The sequence below is a fragment of the Ictidomys tridecemlineatus genome, chromosome 1 (genome assembly GCF_052094955.1).
Source record: "Ictidomys tridecemlineatus isolate mIctTri1 chromosome 1, mIctTri1.hap1, whole genome shotgun sequence".
NCBI classification, from domain to species: Eukaryota; Metazoa; Chordata; class Mammalia; order Rodentia; family Sciuridae; genus Ictidomys; species Ictidomys tridecemlineatus.
The window spans coordinates 179039604-179062544 of NC_135477.1; the positions used below are offsets into that span (position 1 = coordinate 179039604).

The 22941-nt window shown below is 45.7% G+C and overlaps 1 protein-coding gene across 4 annotated transcripts in view; it reads right to left on the reverse strand.

Moving 5' to 3' along the window:
- Slit3 (slit guidance ligand 3) overlaps positions 1-22941 on the reverse strand; it is a 583956-nt gene that overhangs the window by 465753 nt on the left and 95262 nt on the right. For all 4 annotated transcript variants that reach the window (XM_078052276.1, XM_078052277.1, XM_078052275.1 and 1 more), the window contains exon 4: positions 17475-17546. In XM_078052276.1, coding sequence (XP_077908402.1) covers positions 17475-17546 — 72 coding nt within the window. The remainder of the gene's footprint in view (positions 1-17474; positions 17547-22941) is intronic.

Sequence of the window (22941 nt, forward strand, 5' to 3'; positions counted from 1 at the left end):
TGCTCCCTGCCCTGGCTGCATGGTCCATAAACCTGCATGGAGACGGCAAACACTTGATGGAAGGGAGTGTGGGTGTGTGTCCCACGTCCTGCAGGCTTTGCCAAGTACCAGGAAAATGGGGGCTGTGAGCGAAACCAGCCAGACATCCTTCGTGTACCACCCCCTTGATTGTCTCCCCAGCTCTGGTTACTGTATACCCATTTATATGATGGACACAGAGGCTCAGAAAAGCCAAACTACAAGCCCATATGGCTGGGCTGGGACTGGTACTTGGGTTCTCCCCAGCTCCCACCTCTACTGCATGGAATGGCTGAGGAACCACACAGATTGGGTCCTCAGTCGCATGCACAATTTCCATGCTTGAGTCAGTTAATAATCATCTCAGGGCCTCTTTTCCTTTACAATAAAATAAAACAGCAATAGGCACCACACAGGATGGTTTTGAAGATCAAATGGGGTTCTGAAGATTGTGGTGTAAAGAGCCATGCCTAGTGCTTTGTAAGCAACAGCAAAATGAAGGTGCTGCTACCCGGTTGTGTTCATTTCTGTTATTTCCATGACACTGTCTTGTCTTCCCAGGCTCTGAGTCCACCAACTCTTTGCAAGGGGCACCTCTGGGTCCTGTTATTAGCCCAAGATGCCCACAGGCCTATAGACCTGCCCCTGTTCCCACACCATTTGGGAAGTTCAGGGAATCTGCTTTGCCCCTCTAACCCAAAGCCTAGAGAGCTGGTCCTACAGGGTGCAGGAGTCCAGGTTGTCTTTCCCTGCTGGTGTGCAGAGCTGGTGCTTTGCTCCCCTCAGAAGGAATTCAGCTGGGCAGTGCTCTCTCCATCAAAGACTCTGCACAGGACAGGTCATGGAAGAACCCTTTACTACCCAGGCCCTCTCCTCTCTGTTTTTATTGTGTTGCATGAATTGCATTCATTAAGATTCCCACCATGATCAAATACTCTTGGGACTGCTCCACTCTCCACCCCCATGAGTGGGGACCAAGTAAAATGAGATCCTTCTTTTGTCTCTTTGCTCAGTTGCTCATGGGCCTCCTTTGACAGCTTTTCTGCAGAGGCAGACAAGGCCTGGTAGGTCCTGCTCTCTGGGGCTCACTGCCTTCTTTTCTCAGGAAGCAGCAAGATTTGGCTAAAAGAAAATAGAATTTGGAGCCAGATGGGCAAGGTATGAATCCTGGTTCTGAATGAGTCTCCTCACTGAATGAGCTTGGGCAAAATACTTCACCTTCCAGAGTTTCGGTTTTTATTCTGTCAAGTGGGCTGGTAATAGCTACTAAGCTCTCAGAAGGCTGGGACAAGCCAGGAGTAGACAGGAGTGGTACAGAGTGAGTGAGAACCATCCTACTCTCTACCCACTTCCTCACTATTGGAATGAACTGTCTGAAAAAAAAATTCACAGAAGTGATCAAAATGAATCCCTCCATCTCATGGAGGATATCTATTGACAGTTATTTGATAGCAGAGCAAAGATAAGTATTTCCTGTAAAGGGCCAGGTTGTGAATCTTCTCATTTTTGGTCTTGGGGCCCATACAATCTCTGTCACAACAACACTACCATTGCAGCACAGACAGGGCCTTAGCTAACATGTCAATGATGGGTCTTGCTGTGTTCCAATAAAACTTTATTTATAATAGCAGGGGGCAGGGGGCTGGATAGGCCTGCAGGCTGTAGTTTGCTCACCTTGCCTTTGGGAGTGGGCAGAGCTGTTGAAGGGCACACTTCTCTTGCCAAGCAAAGCAAAGGGTTTCTTCTGCGATCACCCTCTTGGAAATCCACCCAGTGAGAGAGTCAGAACCCATGCAAGCTGCCCAAATTCCCTCCCAGCCTTTGAGAATGGGAGATTTAGATTTATGGGCATGACAATTTGTTTCACATAATTCTGTCAGTAATTACACCGACTTCTACCAGCAGCCATTAGGTAAATGATTTGGCCCTTTCCCCTGAGTAATCTTTGCCCCACTGAAATAAATGGAGGGTGCCTTTCTCTCCCATAAGTTAAGCATATTATTTGCCTCATCACACAAAGCAAATGCTGTAGCTCTCAGCTATTAGTCTATCACTGCAGCAATCAGATGGCCAGGAGCCAGAAGTAATTTACAACAGGGAAGTAAACAGGACCCCAGATAAATAAATAAGAGGCCAGCGCTGGTCTGGGGCCTGAAAAGATTAAGTAATGAGAGTATCTAGCAAGAGATTTAGTGCTAAGTGAGCTAGGACCGAAGCAGCCTCCCATGGAGGAATCAAATTATATCATTGGAAAGAGATATTATTGAAGTCCCTCATGCTGAGCCGGGAAATCAGCACTTCTTGGGAAGGGAGGGCTGCCACATTAGCATAGCAATTTGGGACTCCACTGAAGTCAGGCTAATTAGTTTTAGGTAAATGGGTTATATATGGCAGGTAAGCAAGGTGCAGTGACCCTGCCCACCATGGGAGCCTGGTCAGTTCCTTGGTGGCTGTGGGATTATGAATGCTAAACTGGGCTCTTGTTTTTTTCTTAAATCATAGACTCTTTATAAAAAGTGACTAGCTGGGTAGGAAAGAAACTGTTGCTGCTGCTGATTCAAAGCTGACTTTACCTCATGACCTCTGAAATCCCCAGGGGGTGGAATCTGACATGTAAGAACATGTCATCTCCGGAAGGCTGTGAGCTCTGGGAAGTAGTCTCTGCCATCCCAGCACAGGAAGACTTCCTCTTCCTGTCCCTTCCTTCAGTGGGCACCAGCACTCTCCCACACCACGAAGGGAGCCTTACAAAGTCAGCCTCTCCTTGTTTTTGGTTGTCTGTTTTGTGGATTTCTTCCTTGGAATGGCTCTCATGTAAAGTTTGTCCTTTCAGTTCCCTTTCTCAGGTACACTGTGACAGTGACCATGTGGAGGTGGCCACAGTACTCTGACAGAACCAGCACCAACCCTTTTCTAGGTACCCACTGGTATGGAGGCTGAGAAATACAAGGTTAAGGCGCTGGCAGATTCAATGTCTGAATTCACATCTTCCTTCAGTCCTTCTTTCTTTGTGGTGCTGGGGACTGAACTCAGGGATGCTTTGCCACTAAGGTGTACCCCCAGGCTTTTTAAATTTCATTTTGAAATAGACCCATCCTCAGTTGCCCAAGCTGGTCTTAAATTTATAATCCTCCTGCCTCAGTTTCCCGAGTCACTAAGATTACATGGTATGCCCCATGCCCCACCTCAATATCTCTTAAAAGATACTTGATCCCTGACCAGCCTACCAGAAGCAACGGTTGCCAACTTGTCAGCAAACAGCATCCTAATCACTTAATGAAAAATTCCGGCCACCATAGGCAGGTATCTTTGGGTTATGCCTACAACATCAGACCAGAAATCTGAGGACCAAAGATTAGGGGTCTCCTGTTGCTCTGTGCCTCAGTTTCTCCAATTGTAAAATGAGAGCATTGGCTTAGACATTCCAGAAGGTGCCATTGAGTTCCACATTCTAAAAAGATGGCTTTTTATCCCCTGGGGGCTTTACTGGAGAATGTGGCAGCACAGAATGGAGAGTCACATGTGAGATTAGGTCTTTAATTGGCCTTGGGAGGAGCGAGCAAAAGACAAAACCACCCCTGAGGTGTACCCCAAAGATTGCGCTATTTTTTCTCTTCCCTCTTCTTCCTCCTTTGCTCTCTCTCTGGCTTTAGCGCTCCTGTTCGATGTCACATGTTTGTTATTATGCTTCTTTCCTTCCTCCCCCTCTTCCCATTCCAGGTTTTCTTCTTTTCGCAGAAAGACCTGAATCCCTGCAGGTCTTTCTGTTCTACCACCATTTATTTCCCCATTCCTTTAAGGAATATATCCTCAATGAAAAGATACTTCCTCTCTCCTCATGACATGGACTAAGGATGGTGATGGGTCAGGTGGTTCATAACAGCAGCATCTCATAAACATGGGATCAATTAGGAGGGTCTCAAGAGCACCCATTTCACAGTCCAGTGTGGGCACGGGCCATTGCTAATGCTATAGGTTTCTAGGAAGAAGAAATAACAGATGTAGGTGGGGGGACAAATAGTAGGTTGATTTGCAGCTCTTTGAAGCACCAAGCCAGAGTCTCCCAGCAAGTCAGTTTCGAAAACATTAATATTTTGATGTCCCAATGTGTTTCTGGTTCCTTTCAGGTTTAGATTAATTCACCAGATGTCTTTCAAACAACCTCTGGTTTAGATCTCAGATCAGGAAAAATATAATTTGGAGGTTGAGGTCAATGTTCAGTAAATTAATGTAATCTACCTCTTTTTTTTTTTTTCAGAATAAGATTTGGTTTTAGTTTGAGTCCCTGCAGGTCTTTTTTGTTTGTTTTGTTTTTATAAAAACTTTACTGAGCTGAGGCTTCCAAGAGTGAGACAATTCTTTTCAATGCCCATTAGAAGTCAAAAATCAATGAGGCCTGGAGATGAAGCCAACACAGTTTATCTTTTTATTTCATTGTATCACAGAATATTATTTTTGAAATAAGCATCAAAAACAACATTCCTCTCCTGAGCTTGCAGTGCTAGGCACAGTTCACATCTGATGGAAGAACATTCTAGCATGGGCGCTTCCCTCTCTGTGGAGAGACCCTCCATGGGAGTGTGACACCCTGCCCTGCTGTGTTAGCTTTATGCTTTCTTATACATGTGATCATGTGAGTGTGCGTGGGTGTGCATGTGTGTGTGAGTGTAATATGCGTGTCACCATTAATGAGTCATTTGAGGCTTTTGCAGGCAATGAGGCTGGTTTGCGACAGAAGGTGCCTTTGACCACACAGTGAGAGGAAAAAGCAGATTTCTTCTCTCATTCGCTCATTTCCAGAGCATTCATTGAGGACCCACCACATGCCGGACACAGAGGCAGCCGACTGCAGAGTCAACAAGCCAGCAGCCACCATGACTATTTTAAGAAGGATGGGACCATGCTGACAGCTGGCATCAGCATGTTCCAGGCAGAAGGAACAGCAAGGCCGAGCAGAGATTGGAGTTGTTGGAGCAAAAAGAAGAAGGCCCATGAGGGGGCATGTGGCGGAGAGTGGCCTGGGATGGCACCAGGAAGAGGGCAGGGCCAGGTGATGTAATGCAGAGCTTGGGGCTTCTTCTTAGGACTATGGGAAGTCACTGGGAGGTGCTGGACAAATTGGTGAAGACAACAATGACAAAGTCCTTCCATCCCCCATACCACTCATGTCGCTGACCATCCACTCAGGGAGAAACAGGGACAGGAGAAGGGACAAGAACACTCCCTGTCTCTCTGGTGCTGCTTTCCAGGCTCATTAGACCTAATGATCCCCCATTCTTCACTCTCATTTAGATAAAGGAAGTGCCTCACACAGGGAAGGGGGTCTGCAGTGAGCACCATTAGCCGTGGAAGCCATAATGATCATTTCCTGAGGTAATTTTGTTCAGTGGCTGAGCCCTTAGGATCTGGTGGTTGATAACACTTTGTCTTGAGTTCTAAAATAGAATGAAAGTCCCTGAAGGTCTTGGGTAGAAGCCTGACCCATGTGCATCTCCTCCAGGGAAGAGAGTCTCTCTTTCGAGACTAAAAAACATTTGCAGTAACAATTTACTGTCTCTGACACAGATCTGTCACCACCATCTCTATGTACCAAAAACACCAATTATGAGCCAAGGGAAAAAATGCTCCCCGGCACCACCACTCTCCACTGCCTTCCAAACCCCAGCAACTCATGGTCACATGGCTCAATAACTGAGCTAATTTAACAGTAGGCATCTTACACTAAAGTGTGACTATATCTGTGTGTCAGCTCAGAGCCTGGGAGAACTTTCATTTATTTGTCTGCAATTCTCCAATAAAGACAAAGTTTCTTGTGTGTGTGTATGTGCTACAGGGTGGTATGTGTATGCAAATGGTACGAGATGCTGTGTGTGCAAGAAATAGTATAATGCATGTATGTGCATGGTGTAGAATGCTGTGTATGCAGGTGTGATGCAGTATGTTGTATGTGTGTGACGTGGTATGATGAGTGTATGTGAGTGCTGTGGGGTGTTATGTGTGTGGATGTGGGGTATGACATATGAATGGTGTGTGTATGTGTGTGGTGTGATATGTTATATGCATGTGTGCGTGTGGCTAAATGGAGGAGCAGGAGACATATAGACATAGGAAAATGATTGCTAGGAGCAAAATGAAATCCACGAGCCAGGATTTCTTTCTAATTTGGTAACACCTGTCTTCATGTTGAAAAAAAAAAGACTGAAGTTAGGTTTCTCTGAGCACTGGATCCACAGCCTTGAGTTTCAAAAGTGCCTAATTAAATGGGATTGAGATGGAGAGCAATCCTAGGTTGCCCTTCCCCCTTTTGGAAACCCAGTTTTCTCCCTCAGCAGCTACACTGTCCTCACAAAGTCAAGATGCTCCCTCTGCTTGGAGAAGTGTTGGTGTGATTATGTGCCTGTTTCAATCAAAAGCTGGCTCACTGGTGGAAAATTCAAGAAGGAGCTGTAGACACACTGGAGAGGGCAAGCTTCAGCTCAATGGCAGGATATTTCACTCAGCCAACCATGGGGAAAGTTTTTGGTTATGTGATGGGCAGTGACAATCAAGAGGAGGCCACACTGCCAAGCCGGGTTCTTCACCCTGAGCAGGTGAGGAGCACTAGGAAAGAACTGATGGGAAGAGATGCAGTGTGAAAATGCTAGTTTGTTATTCTAAACCATGAATCAAAAACTCAGGCCCAGCACACTCCATTCAGGCAAGAAGCATGAAATTTACTTAAACTCCTCCATTTCTGTTTGGTTTGGAGAGTCCTGTGTTATCATAGTTTTGCTGTTGTTAATGTTGTGTCAACACTTCCATTAAGGGCCTCAATCTCCAGGACTTGTAAATGAACTGTAAACCTTACAAATGGAATTTAGTATTCAAATCCAGGATACAGAGCCCACAGGAAAGCCAGGAGAAAGACAAAGTTACGGACTTGTGTGTGTGTGTATAATTTGAAAGTTGGCACATCAAATTAAAATTCTGTTTGTTCCCTGGAGAGATGCCCAAATGTTGGTTGAAAATGGGAGATGATTAGGCTCTTTACAAATGTTTCTGTTGATGCTAAATGTAGTTCAAGAACAAATATTTCAAGATTATTAGATGTGGGTACATTTGCATCATTCAGATAATTAAAGAATGTGTTTGGAGTCTGCCCACCTCAAAAGGCTATTTTTCTATACACAATGTGGTATTTCCCTGATACTTAATTCTCTGGGCAGTTTCTCCCTCCACATAAAGAGAAGGAGGATGCCAGGATGTGTGAAGGTTGGCTCCTGGTTCTCCTGCTTAAAACAACTCTTTATCTGAGTGCCCTTGGTGCTGCCACAAAACCCTGCCCAGGTTGGCCAACTCTCCTTCATGCCACAGGGTGCTGAGAGCAGCCTGGTATTGTGCAGAAAGGGCTCTGCTGACAAGGAGCCAGCTCCACAGGTGGGGCCCAGCCAAGGAAGTCTGAGAAGGAGCCAGGTGGCAGGAAGCCCACACTCACACCCTCCGGGCTCTGATTAGACATTGCTGGGTTCCGTGCTCAGCATCCCAACAGCCAGCACATTGGAGTGACATGCACACACAGTAGGTGTCCAACATTGTCTCTGGTCACGCAGTTCTCTTATGGGCAACTGGGCAGGAATATGACCAACAGGGGACTGACTGAGTTCCAGGTATCAGCTGACTTTGGGTTTCTGCATTTTTCCAGTGCACAATGTGCGAAGGCTTCTGCTGTATGAACAAGGGCATGAGCTTGCCTTGCCATCAGGTGCCCCACCATCATCAGCTGAGGTCTAGAGGTTTTCTGAAGCCCTACACCCATAACCCTTTCTGCCGAAATCTTCCTTTTTCTACAGCAATTCTCTTGGTCCCAGGGTTTCATGATCACAGCTATGTCTACTGATCCAATGATACTCAACAAGGTTGGTCTGATTTCACTGGAGGGTAGCTCTTCTCACTCTGGCTAATGGAACAACTTGAGAATGGCACACACATCTTCAGAAAACCATCTTGGAACCCCCACCAAGTAAACTAGCAGAAACTCTTACCTTCAAACCAAAGAAAATACTAAATCCATGAAATCACTTAAGCTACCCTTCCAAAGAGAGGGAGACTCAAAATGTTTTATGCAGCAACCTATAAGAAACTCATTTTGTGGGATGTTTCACATTCCAACCCATGGTTTATTCCCCCATATATCCCTGCCAGTAATATCAACCAGATGTGGCAAAGAAGTCTGTGCAGAATTGTAAAAATTACAAGCATATTCTGTAATTCCAAAGCATTGTAAAGTCACAGTTTGGTTTTCTTTCCTTTTTTAAAAAAAAAAAAAAAAGAAAGAAAAAAAAAGATTCGAACAATTTCTTAGTTGGCAGAATGTTCTTGGTGTGCCTGATAACTTCAGAAAACTCTTCTGTTGGCCCAAAAGGCCAAAGAGATTAAAAATATAGAGCAAAACTTTACCTGTGATAAACTGTAGGGAATTCATCAAGGTCTACTTGCTATCATGCATTTGAGCCTATAAATTTTTCTCTTTCGATGTTTCAAGTCTTAATATCTGAAATCTCAAATAGAAGCGTGTGCTCATATATGCTCATATGAGTGTCTAGGTTCAAAAGTAAATCAAGAAGTTTTCATAAATCAGATTGTTCTCTCTCTTCGCTCTCTGTCTTCTGTCTTTTAAGGTGTATTTCAGCACAGGAGGCACATGATAAGGTAGAGAAATAGAATATAGAATTGGGGGCGGGGGTGACCTAGGTTTATTTCTAGTGATTGAAGCTCCTCAAACTTCAGTTTCACAATTTGTGTAGTGGGTATAAAAATATTTACTTTGCAAGATTCTCAGGAGGGCAGAAGGACCTGGCATATGAATAAGGCGCCCAGCACATAGTAGGTTCTCAACAGATGTTTGGTTCATTCTCTCCTCCCAAATCCATAAAATAATGGGGCCTATACTAGATTGGTGTTTCTCATGTATGCCTTATAGGGGACCTACACCACAATTACTTGGAATGTCTGCTGGAAAAGTCATATCTCTAGTCCACTGCAGATCTGGAGAGCCAGACTTCTTGTTCAGGTGGCCTGGGAATCACCATTCAAGTGGGATTCTTCCCTATGAGTTAAGCTTAAGAGCCAACTGTATCCTAGACCCTTGCTCTGCACAGTGTGGTCCTGGGCTGGCAATATCACTTGGCACTTTGCTAGAAATGCAGATTCTTAGGCCCCATTCCAGACTGTGGAACCAGACGCTGCCTTTAAACAAGATCCCCAAGTGTTCAGAGCCCAGTAAAGTTTGAAAAGCACTGGTATAGATGACTTTTATCCCCAGCTCTAAAACTGCATGGTGTATGGGTCTATAAGACTGTTCAAAACATTAACTTTGTAGTCAGTGCTACAGACAAGTCCACAGCTGGGTCAATCCTTGGGGGAGGAGAAAAGAAAGGACATTTCCCATGCCTTCTCCCATGGCTTGGGCTCAGGGTACGAGAGAGTGCAATCCTCCTACAACAGAAACACCCAGGGTGACAGGGCATACACTGAAATCCATGCTCTGTCCACACACAGATTAAAATGAAACCTGTCTTCAAGCATTTAAAGAACTTGGAGTTGATGATACAGGCCATAAAGCAGATAGAAGGCTACTTTATTGCAGCGTCCAGAGCTTGGAGGACAGAGCAAAAGTGGAGGGAACAGAGACTTGGTTTGCAGGGACACTTTCCATGAGCTGTGGGTAGCTGTGCATCTGGAAAAAGTGACCCCATGTCTGTGGTGGTGAGGCTGGTCTTAATTGTCCCCAGTGTCCATTGGTCATGAAATAGACCAAATTCCATCCTGCCCTCTTTCGATTAGATGAGACAACAGAAGCCCAGTGAGGCAAACAAGCATGTCCAGGACCACACAGGTTTCTGGGATCCAGCCCCGGCCTGGCCTTCTTGGAAGCCCCCAGCATCCTGATGGACTGGTTTTCCCATCAGCCCATTATCATTTCACCACATCAGATAACAACTCTGCTGGAAAATTGGCTAGTATGGTTTTTGTTTTCTCCACTGGTTTTTCACTTTTATAGTACTGTTTCACATCAGTGCAGAGTTTTTATAGAGACACATATTGCATGTAGTTATGTTTTAAAGTTGAGTGCAAAACTGGAAGACTGAGGCAGCTGCAGGGGACCTCTGCCTGGCAGCAGGTACTGACTAGAAGAGTGAGGCTTCAATCACTCAGTAAAGCTGAGCTCAGTTAGGGTTTCAGAGACATACAGGGACCAGCACTCACTGAGCTCCTACCAGGCACATGACATAACTATAATGGACAAATTGAAGTGAGGATGTGCACTCGAGTCAGGCAAGTTCACGTTTGAACTTTGGCTTGGCCAGTTACTGACCCTGTTACCCTGGGAAAGCTGTCTAAATCTCAAAAACACGGTTTCTTTATCACTAAAATGGAGATAATAGTGCATCTACCTCCTAAAAGATACAGTGAGACAATAGATGTGAAACAGTTTGCCTAACACCTGACCCAGAGTAAATATGTAATACTCCCTGAGAACTGATAAGAACTGAATGTGGCCTCACTCCCAAGTTCATATGTTCTATTCTCAAGCCTCAGGAGCTCAGAATGTAAGTGTATTTGAGAATAAAAGTGTATTTGGGTCTTAAATTAAAATGAGACCATTAGGGTGAAGACACAATCCAGTATGACTGGTGTCATTATGAGAACGGAAAGACACACTAGAGGCACACACACCCAGAAGGATGATCATGTGAAGGACAGCAGCAAAGTCCTCTACATATAAGAACAGAGACCCCAAAAGAAGCCAAGAGGGCCAATACCTTGATCTTGAACTTCTAGCCTCCACTACTGTAAGAAAGGACATTTGTGTGGTTTAAGCCACACTCTAGGGCATTTGTTATTATGGTGGCCTTGGAAACTGGCAGAAACTATAATTATTGCCCCAATGCTAGAGCTAGCATCAGATGGAGAAAATTGAGGTCACTTGCTCAGGGTGATAAGAAAGAAGGATTCAAACCCAGATCTGGAGGGCTTTGAAGCCCTTGTTCTTTGTGCTCATATTGAGTTGTCTAAAGAGCAGGTCTCCTTCCCAAATGCAGCTTCTCATTTTTTGGGGGGTCTGGAGCAAGCAGAAACACCCTGGTTGTGAGGAGCAGGCCATGCCTTGGTTTGAATTACTCTTTGAGATAGAGAACAACAGGTTTTAGGCTGAGTTTGTAACCTGAGTCACTCTGGTTTGTAAAGCAGCAGTTTGCCATGAGCTACTCCGTGTTGAGTACGGTGCCAAGATGGGATGAGACCACTCCTTGGGACACAAGGGACAAACTGATGAAGGACTTTCACATGACAACGTATCAAACTAAACCAAGGAGCCCCTGGACAGTGGACATCCCAGGTCACATCAGGAACACCAGACACAGGAGCTCCGCAACCCACAGAGGAGCGTCCCTCACTCAGGCCCCATAAAAGGGGAGCCCCTCTCCCCCCAGGCTGAACACCATGGCACCTTGACCCTGTCACCATGACCCTGTCACCTGTTCAATCTTCACGAGTCTTGCCCAAGGAAAATTGCCACAGCAATGAGCCTCTGGTGTCCTCTTGCTTCACCAAGGGTGGTTTCTCCTGCCTGTGACGCCCATGCACAGCCCACCCCAAGCTGATGCCTCCCGCTGACATGGGGACACTGAAAGTGCCATTTTCTGTCTGGAGCCTCTGCTGTGACAACTCTGCAGTGCTGGTTTGTTACCGTCCTCATCTGACCCTCGGTGACTCCGACTCTGAGTCTCCCTGTGTCTGTGTGCCTGGCGCAGCATCCTGTGACCCTGAGGCTGCTTCAGCCCTTCCTCGGTCTCTCCGTGATCTGTTCATGTATCACTGGTGACGTGTGTGCCACTCGAGTGCTGTAGAAATTAGACATCAAGATTGGAATAAAGAGCCTGTGTTTGCCCAGCACCTGATGACCAGGTGACCCACACGCATTCAGTGAGTGGCCACTGATGAAAGTGGCCCAGGCTGTGAATTCATCATTATTTAACAAATGCTAACACTGTGGAAAGACACAAACGTGCTTGGTCTACGATAATGACATAGCACACTCACGATGCTGAAGTAAAAGACAACATTAAACACACAGGCAAGGTACCAAATAGCAGTAATGAGTATTCAGAGGAGGGCTCATTTGTGGAAAGCAAGTCTCTGTAAAGCTGAAGTCTTGTGGCCTTTTGCTCTGGGACAGGGATGCTGTTCTACTATGATAACAGCCAGTGACTTGGAGGTAAATTTGTTGGCCGAATTTCATATTGTTTTCTGTTACTGGGGGATTAACTTTCCAAGTCTCTCATAACTCCACGGCCCCAAGGGAGTGACAGCAGGTTTAACCCCAGCAGCATGTTTTTGAAGCTGTCAAATACCTCATGGAACCAAGTGAAGAGTAATTAGAGCCTTGGTCCAGCCACTAGCGGCTAGAGATTTTAAACCATTACCAAATACTGAACAGACGTTTTGGATCTGAATCTGGGACAGGTGGGCCAACAGGACCCCAGTGGTCTGTACATCCTCCTATGGCAAGGTCAAACTCAAATGCAGTTGTATCCCTCAGCCCCTCCAAAGCTGTCTAATCCAGAGAACAGCAGAGGGTTTTTAATCGCTGTTTTTAACTTCCCTTCTGCTCCTTCTAAAGAATTTCTGGCAACATTACCGCCAGCATTTAATAACCAGAAATCCTTCACTGCCTCTCCCACACGTAGGTGAACAAAAAAATCTGGAAATGCATGCAGAAAGGAGAGATGTCTATAGATCATGTAACAGACCCACTCTGCTTTTTAGGTGAGACCACTGAAGTCCAGTAACAAAGTAATGCACCGAGGGTCACACAGCTTGTGCGCAGCAGAGCCAGGGTGAGGCACAGGGTCTTCCCACTCTAAGTACAATGCTCATCCAACTCTCATCAATTCCAGAGCCTGGACTCTTTCCTGGTGCTGAAATGTTTGCACCACAGATCCCACAGCCCCAGCACATGCACAGCTCCCATCAGTCAGCAAATTTAATGGCAGCCATCTTCCACCTGGCATTCTGTGAGGTACTCAATTCTGCAAGGTGTCTGGACGGTTTCCATTTGTTCTCACAACACCATAAACGTAGCCTATGTTATTTTACTGATGATGAGCCTGAAACCTAGAGAGGTTAAGAAGCTTGCCTTAGGGCTCATGGCACATGACTGGCAACCCCTTAGCCCTTTATTCCACTGCCTCTTTCCTTCCTCAGCTCTGGGTTAGATTTGGGGGAGCATGCAAAGATCAGAAGCAAAGTCCCTACACTTTTTGGCAACCTTATGTAAGGATGGGAGTGAGCTAATATTTATTGAGTATTCAAGACATGACAGAGGTCTGGTTGGATATCTTGTGGACCATTGTGATATCTAAAGCTCAGAGTGCCTCCTAGGCACTCTGGATCTAGTTTCTAGGATCAAATGGTCTATGATCTATGTGCCTGAGCGCAGAACAAGAGGACAGATGTGCCACTAATGCACACAAAAATCAGATGGTGCTGGATCTGAGTGGGGTGCAGTGGGGCAGCCAGTAAAAGGCCTGGGAGAAGTACTGGCATATCTGACAGGCCACTGCCAGTCCTTCTCTGCAGGCCTTCAGCTCTCTGCTGTAGTCACACAGCAGTATGGGATAGGAGGAAGCATAAGGGCTTTGTAGAGACACAAATGTACACTGAAGCCCAGTTCCATGTCTCCTGGCTATACAACCATGAATGAGTTAGACAACTCTTCTGCTATACTCTGGATCTTGAATGTCACCAAACAAGATTGAAGGAGCTGGGTCAGTCAGAGAACCCCATCCTATTGGAAACAGCAACTTGCTTGAGCAGGTGTCTAAGCTAGTTATCAGAGCCTACCCTGAGGTCTTTTCCACTGGATGATAAAAAAGACACTCTTCTTTGGGCTTGCAAAATTAGCATGTGGTGGGTCCACTTTGTCTTGCATCACAACCTTTGTTCCAAGGAACCTCTGTTCCATAACCTCTATTCTAAACCCTTGGATTCAGTTGTTCGAGAGGCCATAATTACCCCTGGACCTCTCAGTTACATGCAGTAATAGACTTTCTCTCCAGGTAACCTTATTTTAATCATATTTCTGGCACTTGCTGGTTAGTAGTGTTATTATCATACACAGGTTCACAATAAATACCACTTCTCTTTCCCATCACTACTCCAAACGTGTCTTCTTGCACCACCATCACCTTTCCAAAAGGCATTCTTTGGATAAACACTGAACATTAAGTAGCTTTTGTCTGCAAGTCTAAGAATAAAAGAAAAGTAGTGTTCATAATGGCTGCTTGTGCCACACAGCACTCTATGGGAAGAGCCAGCTGCACAGAAGCAATGTGGAGGTTTCCTGGGAAATGCTTGCCCTGTCTGCTGAGACACAGTGCTCTTTTAAAACAGAGCCAGTGGCATATGTACACACACTCATGATTGCACATTTATTGATTTCTAATTTGTACCCTGCTTACTTCCAAAAAGGCCCTGGAGTGACTGACAAAATAAGACAAAGACATAATGGGGCCATTAAGAAAAATCAAAGATCAAGCCCAAAGAGAAAAAGCAATTGCTGATTATAGCTCAAACCTGGGTTAATATAGTTGCTTCAATAAAAAAAAATTATATTTAGCTCTTGGCTTTTTGGCAGCCATTCAGAATGTGTCATAACAGGGCACATGGAGAGCTAGACAGCCTTCACGTACACAGCTCTGTACCCAGCACAGAAGCTGGGCTGTACAGCACCCAGAGAATAGGTGAACACAGAAATGAATGAGTGAATGACTGAACGAATGGTGGGTAAAAGAATCAAAGCTCCCTGAGACACATTTCCTTGGTCCTGTGTCACTCATATATTCACCTACCATCCAGCTGTCATTGACTGAGTGCCTTATGTGCATCAGTCTCTGTGCCAGTCCAGGGACCCAGAGAGGGACCGTTATGAAAATGTGTTAAATGTCCTTCCTCTCTTCCCAGCTGCAGATCTCTGGCTGGAAACAAAAGTTCAGAGTAATTTATCTCAATGATCATTGCAACTCCTAGTTTCCTTCCAGAGAGAGGAGACCAGAAACAGGCTGCAAAGACAGGAACTGAGGAGTAACAGCAGTTATCTTGGCCCCTCTACTTCAAAACACATTAAGCCCTAGAAAACACACAGGCACCACCATATCCCTGGATACTTACAGCTCCTCTTCAAGGTACAGAGAAAGGAGGGGCATCCCTCTTTTACTAACAAGGAGATTTAAGCACAGAAGGGAAAGTGACTCTCCTAAGGTCTCTCAATTAGAAAGTGTCGATTCAGGTATAGCCCATGGGTTCCTATGCTTGGCCTCAGCACCCCAGAGACCTGTTATCACCATGTCCTCTGTCTGAACCAAGACCAGCCCTACCAAAACTGGGTTTCACCTGACAGCCACAGGGAGCTCTCAGGTAGCAGCTGAAGTGCTCAGCCCCCACCACCCCCCAGCCATCCAGCAGCTCCAGCTCCCCAGGCACTTTTCCTCATTCTAGAAACTAGTGTTGAGATTCCAATAGGAGATTGTCTATGGCACTTGGTAAGTGCTGGTTGCAAAGGCCACCAGAATTTTACTCATCAATAACAGAGAATGAAATCATGGCATTTGCAGAGAGAGAGAGAGAGAGAGAGAGAGAGAGAGAGAGAGAGAGAGAGAGAGAGAGAGACACCAGGCAGGCAGTGCTGGGTGGAGAGATGGATGTTTTGTGAGCATTTAAGGGGAGAGCTGTATCGTGGGTCCTCTGTGGATTCAGCCAACTGTGAATTGGAAATATTTTTAAAAAAGTATCTATCTGTTCTGAACATGGACAGATGTTTTTTTCACCATTATCCTTAAGCAACACAGTACAACACATACTTACATAGAATTGCATTATAGTAGGTAGTGTAAGCCAGTTAGAGTTAATTGAAAGAAGAATGTGCATAGGTTATATGCAAATATGACATCATTTCATATAAGAAACTTAAACATCTGGGAATTCTGGTATCCATGGGAGTCTTGGAATCAGTCCCCTGTGGATACAAACAGATGACCTTACAGGGAAGAGGAAGTTAAACTCAGAATGGTTTCTGGTACATCCCTTGGCATGCTTACCCAGCCCTGCTAGACACTCGGGCTTCTGGATTGTACTTGCTCCAGGGGGAAGCACCAGAGGTTTGAAAAGGGGTCAGGGCCTTTCCTATTTTTAGCAAAGTCAGCAAGGTGGACCCTGCCAGAGAAACAGTGTGCACAGCAAGAAGACCTTGACAAAGTACAGGTACACCCTAGAGAAAGCAAGACACTGCTCCACCAGAATACCCACCATCTCTGGCCTGTTTTTGTTCCAATAATTTCCTTTGAAAATACATTTATGCACATAGTCTATGTGCATGTGTCTGTGTATAGACACATATAAATACATACTTCTAATTCAGAGCTCGTTCTTAAGTGTACACACTAACATGTGTTTCATATTTTCTAGCTTATCCCAGAGCCTTACACGCATTGTTTGACTGCATAAGTAGGCATTAAACACAGCCATCAGGAAGAAGAATGGTGGCCACAACACAAGATCCCTCTACCCCAGCCACGCTGTAACTCTCAGCGCCTGAACTCCCTCATTTTGTCATGAGTGTTAAGTAGCCAGACAGTCATTACTTCTTTCCCAGAGTTGGGCCCTGGGCAGCCCAGTTCACCCCAGGATCTATATTGGTCACTGCCAGCAGCATTTCAGATTCACAGTCATGGAGTTGTTCAGTGTCAATGAACACCCATGACACACAACTCAGCCTCCACCACACCCTGCATCTCCAGCTCCCAAGCTTTAAACTCTCACAATGAATAAACACACAGGGCATCTCCAAATCTCCCTGCCCACCCCCACATTGTATTCTGGACCATTCTAAAATGTAAAGCAAAATTCAGGGTGCTTCTTTATTTTCCCATCAAACCATCGACCTCAAGACGCATAGTTCCTGAACTAGAAATGCTAGACAGCAAGCAATGGGCAGGAACTCCTCCAGCCAGCATGTCAGGGAGATGAAAACATTTAGCCTGACCAAGTCTTGCCTGAGACCACCAGCAGCCTCATGTGAATCAACTCGCCCAAGTCCCCCCTCAGAATTCCCCTGAAGTAAGTTCAGACCCATGTAAAATGGAAGTTTCGTCCCTCCTTGCAATGGGAGGGTCAACTACCACATGTCACGAGATCTCATCAGCCACATAAGCCACTGAGCTCTGAAAGCAAGAGTAAGAAACCAGTCGTGGAGATGTGGGGGTGGAGGTTCCCCATTCCAAGCCCTGCTCTAGTCTCCACACCAGGGCCGAATCAGCAGATCCACATGGCAGAAGGTGCCACACATGAAGGCACCACTACTTGCACATCACTAATGCCAGGGAAGGCGCACATGGAGAACGTAAGTCAAGGCTACTCACAGTCTGGTGAGCTTCGGTGTGCTCTGGAAAAGCAATTCTGGAAGGACCTGGAGCTTATTCTTGTTGAGACGCCTACAGGGGAAAAGAAGAATGAAAAGATGTCAAGGGCATATTAAATCGGATCAAGAGTATTTGCAGATACTGCTTCAATCCATCCATCCATCCATCAACAGGTATTAAGGGACTCTCTAGATTTTTCAATATGGGATGTTCAACATGTGTAAGGCATATACTATGTTGACCAGGCTTTATAGTCCACAAAGATGCAAGGCCAAGGTCAGTCGTAAGCATAAACCCAGCACGCGTGCTGCACTCCCTCATTTGTCATGAGTCTGGGACAGACATCATTAATTGATCACAGCATTCTTTCCCAGGGACTTTGGGGCTTTTTCTCCCCATGAGCTCTGGGTAGTTATTGCCAAGTGATAGAACTGACATGTAAAATGGACTCCAGAAACAAATTAAATACCAGAGAAAGCATCCCAGATTCTAAATGGGTGGCAGTTGCTATAGGAACATAGGAGAGGTCAAGGCAGATCGCTCTGGGTTGAGGGACCAAGTGGAATTCCTGCCAGGCTGGCTCTCTGGACCAGAGCAAGGCAGCATAATGACTCTCCTGGGTCTTGGCCCTTCTGCCTTTGCAGGCCACTTGCTTCATAAGAACTTTTTACATATTATATTTTACAACTGTAAAAAACAATTTTTTATGTTATGTAACTATTTCAATCTAAGAACTCACTTCTATTCAAATTTTAAAAGAAAATAAAACATTTTCAAGGACCTTTCCAGCACTGTGGGTGCTCGGCACTGACCCCACCATGCCTAACACAGAAATCAGCCCTGGATCAGGGACCAACATTTGGGCATGAGGTAGCTTGATACAAAACTCAGCCTGCTAGGGATGGCCAGTGTTGGATGATGGCCACAGAACCAGGGCAGGTCTCTGCTGGGAATGGCCAATGCTAAATGTCACAGAAAAGAAGGCCACCAGAGCTTCCAGGGCACACAACCATCATGTGATCTCCATGAAAGTTGTGTTGGGGGTCTTAGATCAAGAGGGAGACCCTGTTCCTTGCTAGCTCATGTTCTTCTGCCCTAGCATCTGTTCATCTCTTATTCAGGGAAAGTGGTTCTGTCTTTACAGATGAACCCACAAATCACTTAAGTGTATATCTAATAGTGTCCATTAACTTCCCAGGCCGAAGACGGTTCAGAAGCTGGAAGAATTTTTCCAGCTGAAGTGAATGAAACACACCTAGGTACATGAGATAACTGTCCTATCCCCATCTTAGAGCTAAACAAACCGAGGCTAAAGGAAAGGTAAGTGTCACCACGTCTTCTGGCCCTAAAGTCCACACTCCCTCCTTCCCTCATACATGATTCTCAATTTGGGATTTTGCTCCCATTCCCCCCCGACCCTTGCTGGCTGTGGCAATCCATGCTCTGTTTTCTGTGAATTTATTTTATGCTCTTTGCACCACCCCCAGTAGCCTCTCTTTGTGTGTTCCTGCCACAAAAGTGAAAGGCTGAGGTAGGATCCAGTTCTTGGTTTAGAACAGTTCCTAGACAGTCCATGCTAATCCTCTCTGGAACAGGTGGAGGTCATGAGCCATGAAGAAGGCATGGCATTATGACTTTGGGATTAGCCAGGGCCTGGTTTTATCATGTTCTCACTGTAGAACTGGATCAAGTTACTTAGCCTTTAAAGTCTCAGTTCTCTGTTTTTAACGACCCTATGCATTGCCATGAGATGGCAAAAATCATCAAAGTAGTGATGACCTAGTCATACTCATCACAGTAGTGATGACCGTGTGTCACAGGCTGTGCTACATGCTGCATTAGCCGGTCCCAACTGCAGCAATGCTTAAGCAGGCCTTGTTCATATCTCCACCTCCTATATAAGAATTCAGAACCTGGAGGGGCCCAGGACACCCAGAGGCCACAGGGGCAGAGCTTGGGCATAGTCAGCCTGACTCCAAAGTCCTGGTTCTGAACCACCATGGTACTCAAATCCCTCAATAAATGACAGCTTCCTGCTCCTTTCCCTTTCTTCATTTTTCTCCACTTTTCATTCGGGTTGCCACCTCCTCCACCCCAACTCAGACAATGATCCACTCTGGGTACAATGCCCTCCCTGGAAAGGACTTTCTTGGAGGTCCCCAAGGCAAAAAATGGGTCTCTATATGGGTCTGTCTGGAACCACCCTCTATTGTCACAGATATACAAAGCTTGGTAAGAGTTCCATTTAGACATCCAAGACTCCAGTCTAGGCAAAAATCCTAAACTCTGGTGGCCGCTGCCTGAAGTGGGTAGGGTGTTTAGTGTGCTCAAAGCCCTAAACCAGAATTGGAACTAAAAATAAAACCAGCTTGGCTCTGAGGCTCCCGGAAGGGAAGGAATCATTTTCATTTCTTTGCCGGTATTTGTGGCTGGACAAAAATAAAAATGCAACCAAATTTAGCCAATGGAGTTCTGCCTGCTGCTTCCTGAGCCCTGAATGGGGATCCTGGGGCCGCCAGGCTGGGCTCAGGTCCCATGCCAGGGGCCTTTCCACTTCAGCTTGGGCAAATCACATGCTGGCTCTTCCTAGCAGGAGCTTGATTCCGTATTTTCAGGTTATTCCAGAACTTACTCGTGTTCACTAGAGAATAGGCTGGCCTGAAAAGTCTTCCTTGAAGAGCCAACAAAGGCTCCAAGGTACATAAGGGGCACTTTCCATGTGCTGCTCAGGAATTACTGTCCTGAGCAAAAAAACGAGTGGGATGAAATGTGCTGCTCTGAGAAAGGATTAGGTAAGCGCTGGGCTGCAGACGGTGGCTACTGGCCACAGTGTACCTGTGCCATCTGCTGCTGTTACCCTCGTCCAGGCTAGGAGTCTCCAGCCCCAACTGGATGTGAATCTGTGATTCCCAGAGGCTGAGCAGGAGTGAACAGAACCCCTACAAGGACAGAACTATGGTCAGCAAACAGCACATGGGTCAGGTCCAAGACAGGAGAAAGCCCACGCAGGTGTCCCCTCTCCCTCTAAGATCAAGAATACTTCACAGCTTTCCTACTGGAACAATGGGGAGCATCCAAATCAAAGCTCCACTGGCTGCTGAGCTACAAGTCATATTGCTTTTCAACCTGAACCATGAGCCTCAGCCTTGACTTTGTGGAACCACTGAAGGCCTTCCTGAACATACCTGGGTATGGAAAGCACATCTAGACATTTTTGCCACTTTGTTAATTTGTCCATTTAGCCAACCATCCATCCCTCCGTCTATTCATTCAAATACCATCCATCAGTTCTCCCTCCCTCCCTCCCTTCCTTCCTTCCATCTTTCCAGTTCTGCAAGGATGAGTAAGATGTAATCCCTTCCTTTCAGAACATCCTATGCTAGTGAAGGAGACAGATGTGAAAATAAAAGTCAAACCATGCTGTTATAAGCAAAGTTGTTGTAAGAAAATAGAGAAGGAGAAGCTGGCCCAGTCCTGTTTACAGGAAGATGAATGTAACTCTCCAAGAAAGATGCACAGAAAGTTGTGGACTTGAGTATGTGCATTTCTATGGAGAGCCAGGAGACTGAGCAGCATTTGGGGAGCAGGCTTACGTAGCTGGATCATGGGGGAGACTTGAGAACATGAGCAATGGAGTTGTATAAGTAGGCAGAGGTTGTATCATGAGGGGCCTTGTGGATTGCGGTAAGGGATTTGGGCCTGGCTTTTTATGGAGAGTAATAAGGAGCCATAGAAAGGGCTTGAGCAAGGGAGGGACCATCTGGTTTGGATTTTAGAAAGCTCTTTCCAGTAACAGTAAACTTGGTTTGGAAAAGGGTGAAAGCAGAAGCAAGGAGATCCGTTAAGAGGGCTCTTGAGTATCCTACACGGTTCTGTAAGACCTGGTTAAAGCTGACTGTGGTGATGGATGTGGGAGACAGCTGTGAGGTCTGATGAGCAGGGTCTGTGACTGAATGCATGTGTTGGTTGAGGGAATGGCAGGAACAGAGGTATTTAAAAGTGGCTTCCCAGGAGCCAACTTGGGAAGTTGATCAGTCAAAATAACCAATCACCTAGGAAAGGAACAGAGAAAGGAGGAATACCAAGCAGAAGGTGAGTGTTTAGATTCAGAATTGCTGAACCACTGAGATCTTTCAAATATGTTTTGACAAATAATACCTAGTAATAACACTACAACCATGAGTCAAAGACTGAACAAAGCATTTTGCATGTACTATCTCACTGAATCCCCATAGAAATGCCCAGAGGCCAGTCCAATTATTATCCTCACATAAGGATACCAAGGTCTGAGAAAAATAAGGCACTTGCCCCAAATCAAGTCCACCAAAAAATAATGGTGATGGGATTTGAAGCCATATGCCTAATGCTAAACCTGTGTTCTTAACTGCTGTGTAAAATAATGATATTTAATTCAGCCCCTCATTATAAGCTGTCTTGATTTATCACCTAATGTGCAGTTCTCATCTTCCTTTTAAGTTCCAAGGGTCCTTCAGAATAGGAACTAAATCTTGCACCTCCTTTATTTCCCAACGGCAGCCAACACAGTGCCAGGTTCACAGGAACCTTCAGGAAGTGTTCATGTCCAAGTTCATGAATAAATCAGAAGGCAAGAGTGGCCAACTTAGGGAGCCTAAGGGGTCAACTGTCCGCTGGGCTAGATGAAGGAAGCCACTCTCTGTGGAGAGACTCAGCTTCCATATTCATCTGTCTCAAGACCAGCCAAGTTAGAAGGTGGGCTCACTGCTCCCCTTGGGTAGGGAAAGGACAGGGCGAGGGGTTGCAGGGTCAGACTTAACATGGCAAGTACTTTCCTTTTCTCAGGGAGGTGTGGAGTGTCCAGTTGAGGGGCCAGGGCCTGAGGGAGGGAGGAGGTCAAAGTGCACTAATCTCCCAAGGTCACCAATGTGGCTCGCTTTGGTACCAAACCCAGTTATTTCCCTCGGCAAGGCCCACTTACTGGTATTTTCAGAAACACCCACATGTCTATACAGCAAGGGACAAAGAGGCTTTGTTGCTCAGAGCAGAAGCTTCAAATCACCTGCAATAGAGAGATAATGGAGAGGCTCCTGGCCCAGAAGCCACAGGGATGACAGCAAACTGCAGGGCAAGGGTAGAATTGAACTACAGAGGTCTTAAACTTCAACTCAGAGTTGGCACCATCAACCCAAGGACCCAGAGATGTCACTATAAATCAAAGGCAAAAAACTTGAACTTCAGGGAGCCCTGATTTGGGCTGTGTCCATTAGCTGTTTGCCAATGGCCTTACACTTGCTCTCTGTTTCCTCACCTGTCAAATAAAAGAAATTCAGGTTTTTAAAATTGTTTTGGCTATGCAAATTTTCATAGCATAAACTGAATATGACCTAATCAATTCAGTAAGTAACCCAATCTGTGGTGGTTGCTGGATGACACCTCTCATGATCAGGGACAATTCCCACACTTGTGGTGGGAAAGCCTGCCCGACAGG